The sequence below is a fragment of the Peromyscus maniculatus genome, chromosome 4, assembly GCF_049852395.1.
Source record: "Peromyscus maniculatus bairdii isolate BWxNUB_F1_BW_parent chromosome 4, HU_Pman_BW_mat_3.1, whole genome shotgun sequence".
Lineage (NCBI taxonomy): Eukaryota > Metazoa > Chordata > Mammalia > Rodentia > Cricetidae > Peromyscus > Peromyscus maniculatus.
In genome coordinates this window covers 14,827,147-14,850,310 of record NC_134855.1, presented here as the reverse complement: position 1 = coordinate 14,850,310, position 23,164 = coordinate 14,827,147, and the positions used below count along the sequence as shown (strand labels likewise).

Here is a 23,164-nt window from a genome sequence, read left to right as displayed (position 1 = left end):
TGGGCCAGCAAGATGAGTCAGAGACATTAAAAAAAAAATGCTGCCAGGCGGTGGTGGCGCACACCTTTAATCCCAGCACTCAGGAGGCAGAGGCAGAGGCAGATGGATCTCTGAGTTCAAGGCCAGCCTGGTCTACGGAGTAAGTTCTAGGATGGCACTGACACCGCTCTGGGCAGAGGCAGATGCACAGGCCTAGGGGACACACGTGATGTCCTTGCTACCGCGGAGTAACACAACTGAAAATAGGAAAAGGGTTTATTTATTAAAGTCATCTGTGAGTCACTCTGGTTAAATTAGCACACTTGACATAACACTTTGGATCAGAACATGCCTTCTTTAAAATACAGTGGGCTCCACAAGCAGACAGCTAAGGGTCAATTCAAGTAGCACTTCAGGAGCCCAGCAGAGCATCTGGAGGGTGGGGCAGCAGTCGGTCCTCTTCCCAGCGGACAGCCACTTCCTGTAAACACCTGTCAGAGCTGGGACCGCAGCTTTCAAACACGTGGCAGACGCTGAGAAGCAGTAAGGTCAGGGAAGGAGAGTCACCGCAGCTGTGATCTAGGCAAGATTCCAGCTGGGCCCTGTGCCCACTGCCTCGGAGGCTGCTGAGGCCGCACACCAAGGAGCACAGTAGGCACCACCTACGTGCGATTCAGTGTCTGGAAGATTCTAGAGATCTGCAGCATGACAGGGCCCGTCTCCGGGTCGTTCATCCACTGTGTGCTGTTAAGTGGGTTCTCCAGCATGTCTTCAAACGCTGTGGGAAGACAGCAGAGCTGAGTGGCAGCTCCCAGACACCAATGAGCACACTGAGCCTTTCTCAGTGGCCCTGTAGTGAAAGGGGGAGGGACATGAAGAGCTTACCGCTGACCCTGGCACTCACCCTTAAGAGCCAACCACAGCTGTTGACCAAACAGATCTGAGAATGGAAGACAGACCTCAGGAGCCATCGGCAGGGAGGTAGACTGTCTATGGGATCACAGCACTCCTGACCACGGCCCATCAGCAGGGTGGTGGCTGCCCTTTCTTCCACCCTTGACAAAGCCATGAACTGCGTGTATGCTTAAGTGCCCCAGCTCATCGGCCACCAGTGGGGAGTCAAGAGCCTGAGCTCACAGCACCTCAACTCTGGAAAGCCACCAGTAAGACTCAAAAGTCAGCCCGCAACCCTCCTTCCAGACACCACAGGAAATGGCCATGTGCATAACCCTTTGTGCTGATGTGCTCCAGCAGATCTAACACCATCGGCTTGGAAAAGCCTCCATGTTCAAGCACAGTGAACATGTCACGGAAGGCTGGAGGACAGCTCAACAGTCATCCTTTGCTCAGCACACACAGGCCCCAGCTCCATCACTAAACCATAAAAATAAATATGTAACAAGGCATTTCTTCGAAATGAAAACTTTGGTTTTCTCGAGACAGGGTTTTCTGTGTAGTCCTAGCTGTCCTGGAACTCACTCTGTTGACCAGGCTGGCCTCCAGTTTAGACCTGCCTCTGCCTCCCAGAGTGCTAGGATTAAAAGTGTGTGCTACCACTGCCTGACAAACTTTGACTTTCTACAGTTTCACGAAATTATGACTGGGGAGATGGCTCAGTGGATAAAAGCGTTTGTCACGTACGACTGAGGACCTGATTAATCATCGCCAGCACCCATATAAAAAGCGGGCTATGACAACACACACTTGTAATCCCAGTACTAGGGAGGTGGAGACAGGAGGAGCCTGGGGCTTACTAGCTAGCCAGCCTAACCTACTCAGCACTTTCCACATCAATGAAGGACCTTGTCTCAAAAAACAAAATGGGAGCTGGCAAAATGGCTTAGCAGGTAAGGAGTTTGCCACTAAGTCTGATGACCTGAGTTCAATCCCAAGGACACACAGGTGGAAGTGAAAAACTAACTCTGAAAACTGCCCTCTGACCTCCACATGCCCATGCATGCCTGCACACACACATAAATAACACATCTGGTGGGTAGCTGAGGAATGACACCTAAGGTTGACCTCCAGCATCACAGGCACAGACGCGTGTTTATCTGCACACACAGGAATACATACACATGTAGATACACAGTGACCCTACAGGATTAAGGGGCATCTGAAAAGTCTGCACCAGGTAGCAACGGGCAAGTGTTCTTTGCACACACACACTGGTCTAAAATGAGTGTCACAACTGAAAAACAGATGCTCAATATTCAAGGGCAATACATAAAAGAAGGGATGCAGACCGCCAACACACGGTATTCCACCATGCTAAGACAGTTCTCAGATGGTTAAGCAATCAGGCCTTCGGCAATGGAGGATGTAGGTGTTTTCACAGTTGGTGGCAATGGTAGAAGGGAGAGTGGGCAGACAAGACAAGCAAGAGCCCAGATGCCCAGCCTCTGACTTAGTCATCCGACACTGCTCATTCTTGGGAAATATGAGCTGCACCCAGAGTACAGGGCACAAGAAAGGCGTGATGCACAAGAAAGGCGGGCCCTACTGCAGTCAGACAGAAAGCAATTTAAGTGACCAGAAACAGGGAGCCATACTGTCAAATAACACAGTGCATCCAGAGAACCGACTGCTATGCATTCACCAACTCTGTCTCAGATGGTAAGGAGAACCAAGAACCCAGCGCGGCGTGTTAGCAAGAGTCACACAGCAGTCCTGCAGCACCACTGGCCCCCCAGCACAGACACCCGGATGCTCAGAAGCCAGGCCCAGTGGCACACGCCTAGCACACGGAAGGCTAAGGTGGGTGGACAGTACAGGTTTGCGGCCAGCCTAAGCTTCACAGCAAGCAAGGCAGCAAGACCTGAAAAACAGAAGCCAGAACGACACCCACCACAGGGGTCAAGGTGACTCCTACTTACAAAGTTTCTAAAACTAACATGTTTCTGCTAAAACATAAAGGTCAGGGGTTTGGGGATTGCTTATTTTATAAAGTTAATTTCTTTATCTCCTGGGAGGGCATGCCTCAGTGTGCAGGGAAGTCGACGACAATTTGAAGACGCTGGTTTTCTCCTACGCTGAGTTCCGGGATTGACCTCAAGCTGTCAGATTTGGTGGCAAGTATCTTTAGTCACCGAGCCATCTTGCCAGCCCAAGGTAGTTTTCATTTTACTATTAAACATTATCAAAAATATCTAACTAGAGTCTGAGAGAGTGCATGATCCCTGCAGAGGATGGCTCAAGCAGGCCACCCTGGCTGCTGTGGACCTTCCCAGGAGTACTGCATGGATGGCACCAGTGGGCGGTGCAGGCGTGGCTGAGAGCCATGTGTCACCTCTGCGGTCAACTCAGTCCTGTTATGCAGGCTGCCAATGCTCTGCCCTGTGAACAGGCTGTTGCTGCTGCTGCTGTGAGCAGCCGTCTACGTAGCCGGGTCCTGCCCTGCTGGAGACCCCACCAGGTGCAGACTAAGGGTGCTTACTCTGGGTGGCTTATTTCAGAAAAGGAAGAAAGAAGTGACACCAGCTAATATATGCGATCGTCTAAAAAGACAAGACGAAACACCTAGTACCTAAAATGAGGGGGAGCTCCTTCTTTTTTGAGACAGGGTTTCTCTGTGCAGCTTTGGAGCCTGTTCTGGAACTCGCTCTGTAAACCAGGCTGGCCTCGAACTCACAGAGATCCACCTGCCTCTGCCTCCCGAGTGCTGGGATTAAAGGTGTGTGCCACCACCGGCTGGGAGAGCTTCTTTTATCTGACCAAATGTATCTTAAAACACACTAATCTCCATGCAGTAAGAGCCACAATGACATATGAAAAGAAAGCTCGGTCATAGTGTACTTAGCATGCCAGGCCCTGGACCCCAGTGTGCGCGCGCGCGCGCGCACGCACACACACACACACACACACACACACACACACACAGCTAAATGACGGACTTAAAGAAAATTCAAAACTCTCCAACAACTGTAGAGAAATGTCTTTCTGAACATAACAGCTAACAGGCAGCTTTCAAGTTCAAGGATCAGAGGACTTCTGTTCCCAAAAGCTCTTGATAGGAAACCAGAAATGGGACGACACACACAATAAGCTGGGAAGGGCCTGTGTTCAGAATGTGAAGAACTTCCTCAACAAGAGGAAAAGAAGAACCTCCAAGGGAGAGACAGAGAGGCCCCTGTGACGTCACACACTGCTGCTGAACTCCACCTGAGACCAGAGGGCACAGGCACACTTAGGGCCTTCTCTGAGCTCGCCCCTAGCACTGGAAGCCCCACCCACAGGAGCCCGTGTACACTGAGAGACAGGTGCAAGCTCCTGCATGTAAGGAAATGACCCCTGCACCACTGAACAGCAGGGTACAGTCACCTCTGGAATAGCACATGGAATAGCACACCTCATACGGCCGTAAGCACAGACGTGGCCGAAAAGGACAAGTGAGAGACCGACAATGTGCACAGGAATGGCTGAATCCTAGAGGAAAGCCAAGGAAGGACAGGTCCCCAGGGTCACGGCCACTCTTGCATCAGGGGACTGGGTGATATGTGGGGATGGCACGTGAAGGCTCAGAGGAAGCAGGGGCTGGATGGTCAACTCTGCGCCCACAGGACTAAAACTCTGAGGAAAGGCCCACCTTGATTCAGGAGTCTACATAGACAGACCCTGTCTCCAATTAAAAAAAAAAAAAAAAAAAAAAACAAGCAAACAAACACAAAACTTCAAGAAAAAATGTGCATGTACGCAAACACATACGGACTTTTCATCTTGTCATCATCCCCGAACAATTCAGAATCACAGCCACTCTCCTGGCATTCATGTTACATTAGAAGTCAAAAGGAATCTAGAGAGTAGAAGCAATACTGTGCCTTTTCTGTTGTTTCTTTGAGACCAAGTCTCACTCTTAGCTCAGGCTAGCCTGGAACTCTGTCCTTCTCTGGGATTGCAGGTGTAAGCCACATCAGTTTCTATGCTCCATTATGAGACCGGAGTGTCTGCACACACTCCCTGGAACCAGTACTGTGGACACTGAGGATGACTGCTGGGTGGAGAGAGGCTGCAACAGGGCCTTGCAATACAGCCAGGCTGGCCTTAGCCGCTCCATTCTCCTGCCTCTGCCTTGCAAGTGCTAAGACTACAGGCATGGCCACTACAACTGGCCAACTACTATCTACAAATGAAGGGCATACGCAGAGCTATTTAGCTCCATACTTTTTAAAGGTACAAACTTAGATCTTATTTCTATTTTGGGCATTTATTTATTTATTTAGGGGGACATGCACATGCCACAGTGTACAAGCAGAAGTCAGTTCTCACCTTTCACCACGTGATTTCCAGGGCTCTAACTCAGGCTTGGCAGCCAACACTCTTACCCACTAAGCCATCTTACTAGCCCCATTATGTGGATTTTTTTTCTTTCTCTCTTTTTTTTTTTTTCCAGTTTTTTGAGACAGGTGGATTTTTAATATATAAATATATATCACAAATAAAAAGAATCATCAGAGAAGTGCCTTATAATAAGCAAAAGCCGAAACACACCATCTCCTCATCTCTTCTCCCCATGCAGGCCACTGCTCTGCTCTCCTCACGTCCCCCTCTGCAGAGGCCCATCCCACCAAGAAAGAGCCCGACTTACAGGGACCAGGCTTCCAGAAGCATAGCCAAAATGCCTAAATTGCCTTGTAGAAGCCAACCTGCAGAGCACACTAGTGCCCAGACCATCTCTCTAGTACCTGTGTCTTGTGCAGGGAACCCACCCGCCATGTGTCCCCTACCCAAGCTGGCCTACGGAGACACACATACCTAGCAATGTCTTAGGGTTTGTCAAACCCAGCTGCACCACTGGGTTGTCCAGGATGGCTTGAAAGAGAGGGCTATTGGGATCGATGCCCTGGTCCAACTCCTCAGGGGATGGCTTCCGGTCCCCTAGCAGCCATTCACACTAAAAACCCAAGAATATCGGAGCAGCTGTTAGTCCCTTCTCAAAGCACCTGTCCCTTTTGTGTGGTTCTCCACAAGCTCCCACTGCTGCAACGCCAGGAAGGGGCCCCAACGTGAACAGACCTGGTCCACATTCAGCCAGCAAAGAGACAGAAGGAGGAAGGATCAATGCAGCTGTCTTAGCAGACCTGGCACTGCAGTTCAGTTTGATCACTGACACGGCCCTGGTCACAACACTTTACTTTACCTGCGGGAACCCAGTATGACAGTATCTCACCACAGCCAATGAGCCTCGAAGTCTGGATCCAGAACTGTGTGGGGCTCAGTTGTCTGAGGCTCAACTCCACACACAAGTGGGGAGGTCACAGGCCCATGACACAGTCCTCCCTGGACAGAGAGCCTGTCTGTAGCTGCTATGTGTTCATGGCATGGTATTCAATCTTTGCTGTTTGTTTTGTTTCTTCAAGACGTTTCTCTATGTAGCCCTGGCTGGCCTCAAACTCAGAGATCCGCCTGCCTCTGCTACCCAAGTACTGAGACTGAAGGCATGAGCTACCACACCCATCCTATGGACTTCCATCTTAAGAGTTAATAACCCACAGAATGTGTACACAAAAAGCATTGTGGGTCCAGGATTTTCTGAGTTTCTGTTTGAAATAGCTTCCCTAGTAGTTCACATAAAAAGTGCCATCACCAACTCTGTGTGGAAATCCCTACAAGGAACCTTCCTAATGCATGCACGCAAGGTAAAGGCGACCTGAGATGTTCAGCGTGCATCACTGGCACTCACAGCGGCATTCTGCTGGTTGTTGTTCACTCGGAGTGCATCCATCACTTCCTTCTCATCAAAGCCCATCTCCATCAGCGAAATGACAGCCTAAGTAGGAAGAACAAGCTGGTCAGCACCTCACCGGGGCACACTGCCCACCAAGGAGCACACCACGGCGCAGTGCAGGTGTCTGTCAGTCACAGGCAGTGGATAGCATTTGGCACACGTGAGCTAGGAAAGGGCACTGGGACCCTTGCCTAAAGCCAGGAGATGTTTCGTCTTTACAGCCAAGGATAGAAGTCAGGGCCCTGGCAGTGCAATTGGTGCCGCCCAGGACTGCACCAGGACAACGGACTAAACACAGGCCCCAGCTGGCAGTTTTCCTCACCCTGCAGAAGTAAAGCCCCGTTTATCTTTAGAACTCTCAACCTGGCCAATAGGATTGCTAAGGAAAATATGAGCCACAGATGACGCCAAAATCTGGAGAGCAAGGAGCTCGTGCCCTGAGTGGGCAGATCTGTAACCTGAAGAAAGTGAAGGCCAAGGAGGGATTAAAACTGCTGCAAAGAACAGGAGAGGGAATAAGGAACACAGAGGCCAGAAAGATCAACCTGTGGTGATGACAAGGTGGGGCCAGAAGTGTGCACTTGTGGCAGCTGATGGAAGGCAGACAGGTATCCTAGATCCTGGGTCCTGATCCAGGAGCCAACCAGCATCCCGCACTCCCACTCCCTGCCAGCGCACAAGATGCTCCTCCAGCTCTCTGGACACTGCCCACCCAGGCCAAAGGCCACAGCAACAGGGGCAGCAGCATACATGTAGCAGATGGAAGCTTGCATACTCAGTGTTCAGGAGATGTCACTGAGCAGAAAAAAGCACAGACTGTGTATGTGATATTATACACATATTGTATATTATATATATTATATATATTTGAGGATCTGCCAGGCCTAAATGGGGACTCCCACCCAGACTCCAGGTGTCCCGCTTCCTTGTACAACACAACCACAAAGCCAACCACATGCTGAGGCCCCCATCACATACCCGAGCATCGGCTCGGAATTCCCTTTTCCTGCGGATCTTCTTGAAGATTTCTGTGAGCTCATCTCGGGCCTCCTCTTCTCCAGCACTAGTTCCCGCAGCAGCTTCATGGGAGGTGGAGGTGGGAGCTGCAGCACCTGCCCCTGTTTGGGAGGCATGGCCTGGAAGAGGTGTGTCAATCGCTGGATCTTCCGAGTGTTCAATTAACCATTCCATGGCCTGAGGCACTGACATGCTGAAAGGGGACAAGAGATTCTCCTCAGCATCCCCAGAACGGTCACTGGAGACTTTCCTGTCCCATGTGCTTTCAACAAAGACAGCAAGAACAGCAGCAGCAACAGCGGCAGATGATCTCTTGGGATGGAAACTTCCACAGAGCCCTTGCCTCAAACTCCCAAGACCCAACAAGGCACACACAGACATGTGCCCAAAACAGGGACAAAGGAGCGTAGGCCCCAGGTCCACAGCACAGAGAACAGCCGTTGACCAGCTCTGGTCTACAGTTTTCATATGGGATCTGAGTAAGTAACTGAAACCAGAAATGCAAGACCAACAAAGGGCTCCTGCCCTGCCAGGGCAGGTCTGGCTTAGAGCTCTCCTAATTTGAGGATGCAGAGCACATCTACAGACGAATGTTTAACTCTCCCAACAGCCAGGTACGGTGGGTCACACCTTCAGTGCCAGCTACTCAGGAGTCTGAGGCAGGAAGATTGCATGAGTCCAGGAGTTCAAGACCAGTATAGGGAACAAGAGACCCTCAACACACACACACACACACACACACACACCAAAAAGATCATAAACTACTTCTGAGGCACAACAATAAGGTGTGTCTTTTAAAACACACATATTAGAAATGACTTGGAGGCTGGAGAGACAGCTCATTGTTTAAGATGAAGAGCTCATACTGCTCTTCCAGAGGACCTGGGTTTGCTTCCCAGCACCCATGTCAGGCAGCTCACAAGAGTCTGTATCTCCAGCTCCAGGAGATGCAACTCCCTCTTCTGGCTTCTATGGGCATGCATGCACAGGGTGTGTGCGCGCGCGCACACACATACACAGACAAATAAAAATTTAAAATAAATCTTTTAAAAAAAGGTATGCCTCCACCAGAGTTTGGGAGGGGGATCGCAGAGAAGCCCAGGCCCAGCTCCAACAAGGGAAGAGAGAAAGCTTACTGGTTCAGCCGGAGGGCCTTCGAGGCCCTGCTCTCAGGAAAGCCCATCTCTGTGAGCTGCCGCAGGGCAGTCTCATCCACTCGCTCATCCTCATCTTCATCCAGCATAGCTGAGAAAAAGAGAGAAGACCTGCCATGAGGAGACTCCTAGGTTGAAGCCCCACAGCCTCATCTGCAAAGGCTCCTGGCAATTACTGATGCCACAGAAAACTCGAGCCCTAACATCAGCTCTTACACACACACAGGGAATGACCTCACAACAGGCCAGAGCTCCCCGCTCCCCCAGCCCCCCATCACCGGAAAGCAGAACCTGTTTTGAGTGTGGGGGCTGGGGACACATTCTGAGGCTTGGGCAGATAGCTGGCGGGTACAGGCTAGGACCCACTCATACCATTTGCCTTCTTAAACAATTCAACGGCGTCGGGATTCAGTGCTAACAGCTTCTGTGCCACCTCAATGAGAGACACCAGGATCTTGCGGAGTTCGGTCTGGAACTGCGGTAGAATGAATGAAGAAAGAGATCATGCCTGGCAAGTGACGCACACCTGTAATCCTTGCTCTGGCAAGGCTGAGGCAGGAAGATTGCTGGGAGTTTGAGCCCAACCTAAGCTATACAGTGAAACCCTGTCTCAAAAAGAAAAGAAAAAAATGATCATTTCTATGAAGGTCCAACAAACCTAATTAGATCTGCAACCCTACCCTGGACATGGCCCTCCAATCTATGAGGGCACTTTGGCCCTCACTTTTAATCCTGGCACTGGGAAGGCAGAGGCAGACAGACACCTGTGAATCCAAGGTCAGCCTGCTCTACATAGTGAGACCCTGTCTCAATAACAAACAAAAACCCTAGACTGGGCCAGTTGGTGGTGGCGCACGCCTTTAATCCCAGCACTTGGGAGGCAGAGGCAGGCGGATCTCTGTGAGTTTGAGGCCAGCCTGGGCTACCAAATAAGTTCCAGGAAAGGCGCAAAGCTACATAGAGAAACCCTGTCTCGAAAAACCAGAAAAAAAAAAAAAAAAAAAAAAACAACCTAGACTGGTGAGATCAGAGACATCCCCCACTTCCCACCCCCACCCCCTGCCTGGTACTGGGTCTGGAGATGGGCTATCACAAGCTTAAAGCCCCCTGAGACCCTGTCCAGGGTTGGACCCACAGAAACCAGGAAGGGACGGACACATGTAGCAGTCAGTGCAGAAGAATTACAAAGCTCTTATCAAATGGAACACTTCAAAAAAAGACCCCAAAGAGGTTTAGTTCCCAACAGTGCCAATATGGATCCAGAACTGATAAAAGTTAAATGCTGGCCACTTTCCCCGACTCCTGCATACACAAGCATATTTTATCATCGACTAGCCCACGTAAGCATGCTGCAGGCTTTTGACTTTAACTTAGTTTTCTTGTTCAAAGTAATTGGGGAGCTCACACTCCTCCCTAAAAGCTTTGTTGTATTTAGAGCAAAGCCACTGCATTTCTCTATAGCTGTCTGTCTGTCCAGTGCTACAGTTATCTTGTCAACTTTGTAGTTGAAAAAAAAAATTGTAACTTATGGAACAGTTCAAAGGTAGTAAAGAGTTCCTGAATAGTCTATTTCAGAGTCTTCTTTTTTTTTTTTGGGGGGGGGGGGGTAACTATAACATCTAAGCTAGCCTCAAACCTGAGCTCAGGCCATCCTCCTGCCTCAGTCTCCTAAATGCCAGGACCATAAGCATATGCCAGTCATGACGCCAACCCTAAGCGTCTTGCTGCCCCAGAGGACATGCCCGCAGCCCCACACTAGGCAGGTACTCACGTCTCTCATGGTGGTCTGGACTGCAGTCCGGTCTGTGCTACAGGCAGGCAGGTTGGCTGTTGCTCGGAGGATAGCATCTTTGTCTGGAGCCTTTTGCTCTTGCTTCTTCTGCAGAGAAAATGATTCAAGTCAGAAAAGAAGGAACATGAGGAGTATAACAATGAATCTGGACCGACAGCCCACAGGGAGGAGAACAGTAACCTAAGTGTTAGCTGAGATCCCCTTAGGCTAGAAGATTCTGGAAAGTTCTAGGCACAGCATAGGAAGCAGACGACTAACAAGATGCTTAGGGCATGATCACACCTGCTATAAAGCATATGCAGGTGAAGACAGAGGCTGGCGCTGCTGAGTGGCAGTCCTGTGGTACTTTGGTGGGTCTAGGGCAGAGTCCTCTAGAGGAAGCAATGGCTGCAGTGAAGCCCGGAGGCCTCCCAAGCCTCCATGAATGAAGTCAAGTACGAAGGTGGCAGAGGCTCACAGATAAGGAAGACAGGAGAGTAAACCAAACAGCAGAGGGAGTAGCACTCGGCAAGTTCAGAAGGTATGGGAAGGCACACAAAGGGTGGATTGGGGCCATAGTTAATGCCAAGAGCCCATAGAACATAACCTACTAAGATCAGGCCATATCAACCTACTGAAGGGCATCGGGATACTGGTGTCAGAAAAGGGAGGTTGGGGACCCAAGAACCACTACTTGTGCCTCACTGGCCTTGGCCAACAACAGTCTGGTGAAACCCGAGAGCCTAGAGTGAGAGGCCGCACTGCAGAGAGGGGGAAAGGGGAAGGGGACCTTCCTGCACCCTGCTACTGCTTTGCTTCTTGTTCACCCCAGCGACTCCAACGGTCAGCATGCCAACCACAACAGCAGGACTGGAGCAGGAAGGGTGCAAGAAGGCCTCTGCCCCAGGGAATTCAGCAGCTGGCACAGACCATCTAGGCACAAAGCACTGCAAGCTTCCAGGGCTCTCAAGGTTAGGGGAATAAGAAGTAGTGAGGAGGAGGAGCAGGTAAGAGAAGAGGGCATCTTGCTACCAGCAACCCAAAGCCACACCAACCCAGCATGTGCACACCAGGGTGCCACCAGCAAGAGCCAAAACAGCCAGGTAAAGGGGCTACAGAATGGTTAGAAGATATGGTCAAAGAAATCCACAGGATGCAAGCCCATCAAGCCAGCCAACAAGAGCTGCAGAGAAAGAAATTATCAAGAACAATAAAAAAAAAAAAAACAAGCGTGGTGGCACACATTGGTAATACCACTTGGGAGGCTGGAGTAGGAACATCTCCAATAGTTCAAAGCCAGCCTAGTCTACATAGAAGTACAAGCTAGAGCCAGGTGGTGGTGGAGCATGCCTTTAATAACAGTACTTGGGAGGCACAGGCAGACAGATCTCAGTGAGTTCAAGGCAGCCTGGTCTATAGAGTGAGTTTCAGGACTGTTGTTACACAGAGAAACCCTGTCTATGAAAAAAATAAGAAGTACAAGCTAGCAAGGCCCTGTCTCAAAATATAAAAAAGATCCAGAAGCAAATTTCTAGAATTCAAACACCTGACTCTCCAGAATCTGGGAAAAGTCTGCTTCAGAGTACATAATCAAATTCCACAATTCCTCAGGGCACAGATGCCAGGTTTCAGACAGACAGACAGAACAGGGAAAAGAGGTGCTCATAGAAGGCCAAGAATAAAACTGTCAGTTCAGGTCAGATGTGGAATGCCAAGCCTGGAAACCAAGATGCAGTCACGTTGTTCCACCTGGCCCTGTGACATTGATCTTCACTGTCCACTGTGGACTGAGACACAGAAGTTAGTAGAGCACACCTGTGGCATGCCTGAGAGGATGTTTCCAAAGAGAATTAGCTCTTCGGGGCTGTGACCTAATCAATGATTTCATCCATTAATGGCTTCAAAGTGTAAGCAGGGAGATGGCTGGACTGTGGAAGGCAAGGCCTGCATAGAGGAAGTGGGTACTGAAAGGTGTATCCTTTTGCTCTGTTTTTTGAGACAGGTTTTTCCCTGTGTAGCCCTGGATGTCCTGAAATTTGCTCTGTAGACCAGGCTGGCCTCAAACTCACAAATCTGCCTGCCTCTGCCTCCTGAGTGCTGGGATTAAAGGCGTGCGCCACCATTGCCCAGCTGAAGATGTGTCTTTTAAAGAGTATTATCTTGTCCTGACTCATCCTGTCATCCTTCTTGGCTTCCTGTCTGCCATGCTCTTCCTCCACGATTCGGCAACTGTTATAGCCTAAAGCAATGAAGCCAGTTGACCCTGACTGAAAGTCCTGAAAAGTAAAATCCAAATAAATTCGTCCTCCTCTAGCATGTTTCCTTAGTGTTATGTCACAGTGAGGTCAAGTGTGACACACCAAAGGAGGACAAGAAGAAAATTCTGCAGAAGAGAACGAGTCAGCCCTACGCTTCCTGCTAACAGTTCCTAAGTCTGCAAGACACGAAGATGTAAGCAGGAGTGATCGGCCCCGGGCTCGGGTTTCGTCACATGGCACAGGTGAATGCAGAAAAGGCCCATGATTTTTCTGCCCTGCTACTAGAGCCCTTACAAAGGATACCACTCTTTCCAGCAAGGGGGTTCAACCACTAAACATTTCTGCTTCTTTGGCGAAGATGGAAGGCCAGGCAAACTGTCCCCAGGAACTGAGAGTAGCCCCCAGCTAACAGCAGTGACAGAATCCTGTCAACTGCATGAGAGCAACGGGAAGCACATCCTTCCACAACCTCTGAAAGGAACAACAGGAGTCAGCTGAGCCTTCTGTCCTCACAAGCCTTAGAACTAAGCTCAGGAGGGGTCTGTGGCAACAAGAGGAAGCAACAGGAACTCAATATACAGCACAGAAAGTGGAGAGACCTGGCTGCACAGTGGGCAGCAACTCACACTACACACAAGGCCCTGGACACACAAGACAAGTGCTCAACCACTAAGCCACTTCCCTAGCCCTACAACAAACAACAACAAAAAAAAAACCCCTTTTTTCCCCTCCCTAGCTGTGCCTGTCCTAGAACTTGCTCTGTAGACCAGGCTGGCTTCGAACTCAGACATCAGCCTGCCTCTACCTCCCTGAGTGCTGGGATTAAAGGCGTGCACCAGTACCAGGCCAAAAAATCTTAATACCGGTGCTTCTGGCAGAAAAGAATACTTCACTGACAATAGTAAGTAGAGTGGTTTGAAAGAAAATGGCCACCAAAGGGAGTGGCACTATTAGAATGTGGCTTGTTAAAGTAGGGGTGGCCTTGTTGGAGGAAGTGTGTCACTGTGGGGGCAGACTTTGAGGTCTCTTTTGCTCAAGCTTCCCTCAGTGTGACTGTCGGTTGACTTCCTGTTGCCTGCAAGACGTAGCACTCTCAGCTCCAGCACCATGTCTGCCTGCCGCCATGCTCCCCGTCATGATGATAACGGACTGAACCTCTGAAAGTGTAAGTGAGCCGCCCCAGTGAAATGTTTCCTTTATAAGAGTTGCTGTGGTCATGGTGTCTCTTCACAGCAACAGAAACCCTAACTAGGACAGTAAGCAAACACGAACCAGTCTTCAGCCAACCTTGTGATAGCCGACTATCACTGGAGGGAAGGAGGCTAGGAGGGGAGCTGTATCCTTATCACTAAGAAGCCACAATCTAATGTTGGTAACGGCAGAAGGAACAATGAATGCAGAGTAGCTAGAAAGCAGGAAGAGAACTGCCAAGGATAACAGCTGACAGAAGTAGAGGTGGGCTGCAGTGGGAAGCATAAGGCAGCCGGGATCTGTCCCCAACACTTAGAGTTATGAGTGACGACTTCCTTTGGGAGACGTGAGTCCAGTATGCTTTTCTATTAGATTTGTAGTACTCGTTGACTCTTAATAACTGCACTGTTAGAATTTTAAATAATGCCGTGATGTTTCCCTTTGCAGTTATGTACTATGTCAATGCAGCTCCAGCAAACTACGAGCTAGGTACTCGCCCTAAGCAAGTGCCCTAAGCAAGCAGGCCACGTAGTTTATGGTCAGAACTATGTTCTTAATAGTTACGGGGACTTTAAGTCTAAATGCTCAGAACTGTAACCTGGGCTCTGCCATCAGCTTAGGAAAGCAGGGGTGGCCTAGGAACTGTCTGACGAAACCTGCCCATTTGCTGCCTGTCTGTACCCACACCCACACTACCACGGCCAGGTGGCCAAAGATAAGCAGGGCGTGAAGCCCAGGCACTCTCCTATATCCTTGACCTCAGAAGAGGCTCCAAAATAACTCACTTGCTATCAGGCCATGGATCCAGCCCAAGAGTTAGCCTGATCCTTCCCTGACATTAACACTCTCCCTGGCACATCAGAGCACATATAAGGAAGTCCAGACCCCTGAAACTGGAAAAAGGTTAAACAAAGGTGACTGTCCTTTAAAATTGCTCATCCTGGGACTGGAGAGATGGCTCAGCAGTCAAGAGCGCGTGCTGCTCCTCCCCAGGACCTAAGTTCAGTTCCTAGCACCCACATCAGGAGGCTCACAAGCATCTGTAACTCCAGCTCCAGGGGATCAGACATCCTCTCTGGCCTCTGCAGGCAAAGAAACACACAGACTAACACAAATACACAAATAAAAACGTTTTTAAAATCTTCAAAATCTCATTTCTCTCCACCAGGCACAAGTGTGTAATCTGGTGTTGAGACAGGCTACCCCCAGGATGCATCCTACACTGCGTAAGAGAACCTTGCTGAAGGCTGGGCTCTGGAGCAGCCACTACATGAACAACAAAGTGGACGGGTTTCCTTAGGCCCCAGGTAAAGGGAAGGCACAGCCACAGATCACCCTCGACCACGGACTCCAGGACACTGAACTCAACGCCAAGAACACCCAGGCCAACCCAGGTGCACAGCCGCTTGTCACCTCTCTGCATGCCTGCTCTTTGTGTGCAGATACCTAGCTATAGCTTTCTACATCACTCTTCTGGGAGGAGGGAAAGACAGGCGCACAGGAGGGAGCACCCACTGAGGATGGTGTCCTCACTCGCCACTGCTTCCAGACCAGTGGCAGCTCCTCCGTCACCAGACACCAGGCTCGGCCATGATGAAGGACCCCGTACAGCACGCATGTTGTGGAGGGACTACACAGGCCCAGGGAATAAATTAAGCACTTTGAAGTCTGAGGCACAAGAGACACCTACCAGTGAAGAGCCCTAGTTCCAAACTCTGAAACTTACCTTTTCTTCTGCTGAGACATCAGCCATCTTAGGAAGTGGAGAAGGAGCACGCTTTTTTATCAATAACAAGACATCTAGAAAAAAATCGAATAGTTACATATATGAAGTCAGTTACCATTTTATAGCCATAAGTGACATAAAAGGTACCAGATGGGGATGGGGGGGGGTGGCTCAGTGGTTTAAGGGCTTTCTATACAAGAGTGAGGACTGGAGTTCAGATCCCCAGAATCACATAAACGAAAGGTGGGCATGGTAGCCTATCCATAACTGTAGTACTTGGAAGGCAGAGACGAAAAATCCCCAAAGCAAATTGGCTAGCCAGAATAGCCATACAGACAAGCTCTAGGTTCAGCAAGAGAACCTTGGCTCAATGAATAAAATGATGTCAACCCCAGACTTCCACATGAATATTCATACATGTATACACATAACACACAAGAATGATAGATGCTTGATGTCAGAAAGCAGGAGTTTCCTCTGGGTCCCTCCTAAGCCAAGCCAGCTCTTCCTCCTTAGCTCTGAATGGCCACTGGGTCACCATAGATGACCTGTGGCTTCAGAGGTGGGCACAGCATGTGACAACCATACAGAGCACTGGTGGACATCTCACATGATGTCCTTATTTTCAAGGGCTTGGCCCTAAAAATCTGTGAGGCTAGAGAGCTTGACCTAAAGTCCAAACAACCTGAACCATAGCCAGTCCACAGTTCACCGTAGCGGTGGGGAAGGGGGTGATGGGGATCACACCTCCTACTCCATTTTGAGCTTTGGTCATAGCTCATCACAAAAGATGACAGCCTGAAATCCTCATTTGAATGACATACAGACAACAAATTTTCTCCCAGAGCCAAGTACGAATGAAGGAGTGGATGTGCAGAGCAGAGGTGTCTCTCTCACTCGACCCTGAAACAGCCACTGTGATGAGCACTTCCATCACAAAAAGGAAGGCACAGAGCTCCAGAATCTGGCTTTGCTTTAAAACAGGATTAAACATAACACTCTCTTTTGGCTTCTGAGATATCTGCTAGTTGTTCAGTTTAGGTTTTTGCTATTTTTCACAAGTACACCAAAACCCACACTTCTTTTAATAAAAAAGTTTTAAAAAAAAATAAACAAACAAAACCAGAGTCAATCTGGCTCTCCTGCTCTTTCTAAATTCAGAAAAGCACCATGTGGGTGGCACAGGGATGAGGCTCCAAGCTCTGTGCATACTGCCTCTCAAGGCCTCCTTACCTTGGTCCTGGATGTTTTCTTCCAAGATAGTTTTGGTGTCACTCAGCACCCTTTCTGAAGCAGCATGTATTAACTTATGGTGGGTTACATTCTTGGGGTCTTCTAAGCTCCCATGAGCACCCTGGAGGAAGAATCAAGGCACAGATCTATAAATAGGAATTGAATTATGATAAGAGTAACATAGAGCCTAACACTTCAAGTCACACCTGGAATTACTGAGGCTTCTTCTGTCTCTGTCTGTCTGTCTATCCGTATCTCTCCCTCCTTCCCTCTCTCTGTGTATAGTATATACGTATAGTGTATATATGTATTTTCACGTGGGTGTCTGTATGTGTGTCCACAAGCATATGACAGCCAGAGGCTAAAGTTGGGAGTCTTCTTCAACTACTTTATTTTTTGAGACAGCATCTCTCATTGAACCTGGCTCATCAATTCATCTCTGGTGACTTGGCCAATGAGTTCCAGAGATCCTCTAGTCTTTGCCCTGCCCCTGCCCCACCTCAATGCCCGATTACAATGTGCTGCTGGCACTGGCCTTTACATTGGTGCTGGGGATCCAAACCCAAGTCCTCATGCTTGTAAGGCAGACAGTTTACTGAGCCATCTCCCCCGAACAGTAAGAATCTGCACACATGATAAAAAGCTGAGTGAAAGGTCAGCAAGCGTTGACCCCTCTAGGCCTTCAAGCTTATCACCAGTCCACAGTAAACTCTTGGGATGGCTAAGAGCTTGGGAACACAAGATCTTACTGATAAGCACTTGCAACCCAAATCACTTTAGTTTGGGAAGATCTGGCAAATGACTTAGATGAAAATGTCTGTGGTCCAGAGTATCTAAAGATCCCTTTGCTTTCTTCATTCGCTTTTCCTTCTTCTGCAGACCCACGAAGGGCAGAGGAACTGCACAGAAAGAAGACAGCAAGGAGGTGACACCTGCCCAGTGAATATCACAAAGTCCTCAGCAGAGCACAGTGCACAACTGGCCTCAGCTTTGCCTTGGGCCCAAGCAATAACCACACTCCAGATGCAGCTTACAGGAGGTCAGGGGCTCACAGCTGTGTCTGTGTCCCCAGGGCCCTAGACAGCTAGTAAGAGTGCCAGGCAGAGGAGGCAGGCAGAACTAGGAAAGCCAACTATCCCACGTACTGAGGAAGACAGCCTCTCCAAAAGGACCCCGCAGGTGACCAGAGAAGCTACCTCATGACAAGTGACTTCACATACTGAGTGGAGGCTTGTGCAACCCCCTCCAATCTTTCACTACAGACTTTAGGCAGAGGCCGGCAAACACAGCTCACAATCTCAGCCAGGCTCCAGCATTCACCCAAACAGAATGCAAACACATCATTTCCAACGACAGAGTCCTGCTTGCCTTTGGGTCGTACCATCTTCTACCTGTCAAGTAGACAAAGACCAAGAACACACTGCCATTGCCACATGACTGTGCCTGTATGTTCAACACCAGGTATACTCACCTGAGTTTATACAAGTTTCCACAAGTTCACCACTACCCATCATCACATAGCTTTCTCAGGCCCAGGTACCACACATCATACCAAGTCAGCTGCTGGCCTTCCCCAAACGCAGAACAAGGCTAAGGGCTATAACTCTTTCTTGCTGCCATGGGTCCCTTGGTGTTAGATTAAGAAAGGAAGAAGCCCAGGAAACCCAAAGAGATGGCTCACTAGTACTTTCTAAAACCTGGAAGGAACTAAGACACAGGCTTGGAGGAAGCTTTGGTCCATCCCAGAATGGGCCACCTAGCACATTTGGGACACAAGGTTCTTCAGGCCTTCCTGGATGTTCTGGAAGGATCTTTGATACCATGATGCACACACTCAACAAAGGGCCCCTGTACATATGGCTGCTAACCAGAAGAGAAGAAAAAAAATGAAGCATGTGTTTCCCTCTAGACCGTGGAATTTTAGAATACTAGAATCTTCCATCAGTCTCAGATTGAAAACAGTTTTGAAGAGGGAACCATCACACACAAAGCTCTTAAGACCAAAGGGCATATATATAAGATGGAATCTATCTTACAGCAGCCTACATACTCACCACTGTGATAAAGCAGAGAATACCAACTGCCCTTGAACATAGAAAGGGCTGTTTGATAATTAAAAGACACCTAAGGCATTAATAAGGTACACTTCTGGGTGACTTTGAGGGCTTTTCCACAGAGAATTAGGTGAGGGGGAAGAAAACCAATCCTGAATGTGATGGCACCATCATATGGGTTGGAGTCCCAGACTGAATAAAAAGAAGACAGCCAACTGAGAGCCAGCACTGCCCTCTCTGTTTCATGATCCAAAGATATGAGAGCAAGCAGCCTCAAGCTCCCAACGCCACAGAGCCATCTTCCCCCCATAAACAACTGTAGTCCTTCAGACCATGAACCAAAATAAACTCATCCCCTAAGAGCTTTTATGTGGTACCTGGTCACAGCAGCTAAAAGAGTATAACACCCATTCTGCTTCCAGAAATACTAAGGGGGCTGCTTTGAAATTCTAAAATCTGTAGCTAATCCTAATGGATTTTTCAAGTTCAGAATACAGTCTGAAATACAATTTAAAAAATACAATAACTGCATTCTAAAACATGTCAACAGCACACCAGGAACAAGACATAAGCATAGGTCGTCACACCACCACAAATGTTCACATACACATATTCCAGAGATGTCTGACGTTGGCTTCTGCTCATGTCTGGTACTGTACATCACAGAAAGATGACTGGGCCTGAGTCTTCACAGGACCTGGGACAGTTTAGCCTTGGGAGAAGTTCTATGCTTCATCCAGGTGCTTTGCACCACAAAAAGGTCCCTCCATACTTCAGCTCCATCACACCATACTACCACTAACCCCCTTTAGGAAAGAGGGTTTACTGTGTCCCATTCCCAGACATTGTCAATGGAAGCAGAGGAATACCATGGACAAAAGTCACTTTGGACAAAAAAACAAAAAAGGCAAAAAACAAATCCATTTCCTTAAGAATTATAATAACAAGCCCCTCCTGGATACAAAGGTAGACTCCCAGGTGCCCTGTACGAGAAAATGTTTAAAAGATTATATCATACCCCTCAGATAGAGAAGAAAGAAGAATAAATAATGGTTTAAAAAAAAAAAAAAAAAAAAAAAAAAAAAAAAACCCTAGTACAAGTATGCACAAGAGAATGAGGAGAAAGGAAATCAGGTCAAGATAGCAATATGATGTGCACCAACAGGTTTCCAGAGAGACAGTCAGGTACAACTAGAAAACCCTCTCTTCTAATGAATGCTCTGTGACTCCTAGACAATGGGACCTGGAGGTGGGTCAGTTCTGATGCCTCAGCTCTCTAGTCCTGTTATTTAATTACGCTGTGTCCCCTGCTGCTTCAGTCCTCATACCTGGAGAATGCAGAGCAGAATAAAATCTCAATTTCAAGAAGGATAATGACAAACAAATTCAAAATGATACAACTTGCAATATCAACTGGAATATTAAATATCACTAATAATTAGCATCATATCAAAATCAGCTGCCTAATTTACCCCACTGCTCCTGAAATTTATTAGTAAGCATTTGTGAATCATTTCTCATTCTCTTCATAAAATATTGCCATGCTGATTATGTAAATTCACACCATTAATGAGTTAAGCAAAACGCCACACCAATGGAGGGGACATCCCATGTTGATGTGGTTTGGAGTTGACAACACATTTTCACCGACTCTGTCAATCCTTATACTGGCTTTAGAGTGACTCCAAGCTTAGCCCTGAGGAACCCAACCAGGTGGTAGAGTACACAGCACAGTACCAGACAAGGACAAATGCTAGGTAACAGTCTAGATGCCCAAGAAGTCCCCAACCTTTTAGTTTGTGCTAAGCCTGTGAGTTTTCTAGATAGCAAGACCACTGAGACTTGTTCAGAAGAAAAACAAGAAAGCAGTCTAAATACATTTTGCCCTTGGCCATGTTAGCCTCCTTGAGGTGAACCACAGAAGCCAAGACCCATGGTTACTCTATGTAGAAGGGGCTTGACCCAAATCTCCTGGTGCCTGTCTGACATTACAGACTGACTCCACAAAGGAGATGTTAAACTATCCTTTCCAAAGAGCTGCTAAAAAATTTGAAGACTGTCTTTAGAGGCAACTCAATGCTGCATTTTAAAACAACCTACCACTGTAGATCCCTAACTTTCCAGAATCCCCCACTAAAAAGTTGGGGCCACCTTTAGCATAAATTCTGGCACTAACTGGGTCAGGCACAGTGCTTCCACGGGCCACCAGGATTTAACAGGCACCTGTCTCACCTTTCAACTGAGAGCAGTTTAGAGGCAGAAAGGCTTCAAAAATTAGTCCCAAGACTTAACTACCTAAAACTAAAAAGCTAACTATAGTACAAAGCTCATTGCATGTAAGTAAACTTTACAAATGCCACTTGCTGGTGAGGAGACCTAGTCCTGGATCTTCCCACTCAATCAACCGTTGCCCCAGCAGAAAACAGAAGCCCAGGGACTTGTCCCAGGGTAGGACTATTTTAAGTGACTACTGCTAAGAGCCAAGCCCAGGCCAGGGGCTCCTCGCAGCTGGCTCTCAGGCAAGGAGCGGGCTCTCTTAATAAAGGGATCTAGTTACTTCTCAGCTTCTGGGGAAAGCTAATGTCAAACAAAAACCTCATCCCGACATCCAAAAAGCCCTAATACTAGAAAACCATGAGTCCTTGCTTTCTCTCTCCCAGTCTCCCTTCACCCGCTGCCTTCACTACCTCAGCATGTTGCAGAAATTAAAGAAAGCTCGCCCATCAGCCGGGCCAGACTCTCCTAGATTTGCAGCTCGCTCCGAAAGAGAGCGGGAGGTGCTGCCCCGACCCGGAGGAGCGACGGCTGGGAGCTGCAGGCTGCACGGGGGACCCCAGGGTCGGGTCCCTGGTGGAAGTGAAAGTCTGGTGCCTATGTGGAGATGGGACTCTGGGGCGGAATCCGGGACAGGTTTCTGGTTTCCAGGTAGGAGGCAGAAGTGGAACTGGGTCGTAAGGGGCTTGGCCTTACGTGCTTGAGGCAACTCTCCTTGAGCTTCTCCACCGACGTGTCCTCGGTCGCCTCTTCCAGCCACTCGGCGCCGTCGGCTGAGCAGATGTGCAGCCGAAGCACCTTGCCCGCGAAGATCTTTTCCTCCTGCACGAACATCGCGCCGCCGCCCGAGCCTGCGCCCGCCGCCCGAACCCGTGAAGGTCACCGGGGCTGGCGGGAGGACCAGGGGCGGGGCCGGGCCGCCGCGCGCTCCTTCGCTGGCCGCCGCCGCCCCGCCCCGGCTCCTGTCGGCTTAGCCGCCCGTCACTGGAGGGGCCGGAGCTGTCCCCTCGCTGCCGCGGCTGCCGTCGCAGTAGCCGCCGGGGGCGCGCTGTCGCAGCCGCGCCGGAAGTGCGTAATGTGCGCCCGTGAGTATGCCGGGAGTTGTGGTTTTTTTGGTAGGCGCTCCGCGGCAGCCGCCGCCGCTGCGCCGGAAATACGTAGTGCGCCAAGGCATGCCGGGAGATGTAGTTCCCATGGGGGCTCTCGGCCTCTTAACAAGGAATGTGTGAAGCCGGGCAGGTCCCCATCCGTCTCTTTCCTTCAGCACCAACAGCTTAAGCACACACGATTTCAGAGTTGGCAGGAAAAAATATAAAACGTCTCGGTCAGGGCACTAGGAATGTGTCACAGTTAGTAAGTACTTGTCTAGCATGCAGAAGTCCTGGGTTTGATCCCCAGCACGGTATAACCCCGACACGTGTTTATAATCCTAGCACTTAAGCAGAACCAGAAGGACCAGAAAGGATAATGAGTTCAGGGCCACCCTGGAATATATGAAAGCCTGCATAAAACACACACACACACACACACACACACACACACACACACACACACACACACACACACACGAGCTGGTTAAGAGCACCTGCTACTTTTGCAGAGGTTCCAGGTTTGGTTCTCAGAACCCACAGGGTAGCTCACAACTATCTTGGAGATCGGATACCCCCTTCTGATTTCCAAAGGCTCTCCGTAATGTTAATACACATTTGCAAGCAAAACACTCACAAAATAAATTTTTTACAATTAAGAAACAAACAAACAATGAACAGCTATCATTGAGCCA

At 49.0% G+C, this 23,164-nt stretch overlaps 1 protein-coding gene across 1 annotated transcript; it reads right to left on the bottom strand.

Moving 5' to 3' along the window:
* Nucleotides 1-243: 243 nt before the first annotated feature.
* On the bottom strand, nucleotides 244-22,346 carry Ubac1 (UBA domain containing 1). Its single transcript, XM_006980992.4, has 10 exons — nucleotides 22,078-22,346; nucleotides 17,054-17,174; nucleotides 15,821-15,894; nucleotides 10,646-10,753; nucleotides 9,247-9,349; nucleotides 8,857-8,965; nucleotides 7,682-7,913; nucleotides 6,659-6,745; nucleotides 5,731-5,869; nucleotides 244-757 (listed from the first exon to the last, which is right to left on the bottom strand). Exons 1-10 carry the CDS (start codon nucleotides 22,213-22,215, stop codon nucleotides 642-644), a joined length of 1,227 nt encoding a protein of 408 aa, XP_006981054.1. The 5' UTR covers nucleotides 22,216-22,346; the 3' UTR covers nucleotides 244-641.
* Between the last annotated feature and the right edge of the window lie 818 nt (nucleotides 22,347-23,164).

Coding starts and splice junctions, on each gene's coding strand:
- Ubac1 (XM_006980992.4), bottom strand. CDS start 22,215: ATGTTCGTGCAGGAGGAAAAGATCTTCGCGGGCAAGGTGCTTCGGCTG. Junction 15,895..17,053: donor AGAAAACATCCAGGACCAAG/GTAAGGAGGCCT, acceptor ATTTTTTTCTAG/ATGTCTTGTTATTGATAAAA. Junction 758..5,730: donor AAACCCTAAGACATTGCTAG/GTATGTGTGTCT, acceptor GTCTTCCCACAG/CGTTTGAAGACATGCTGGAG.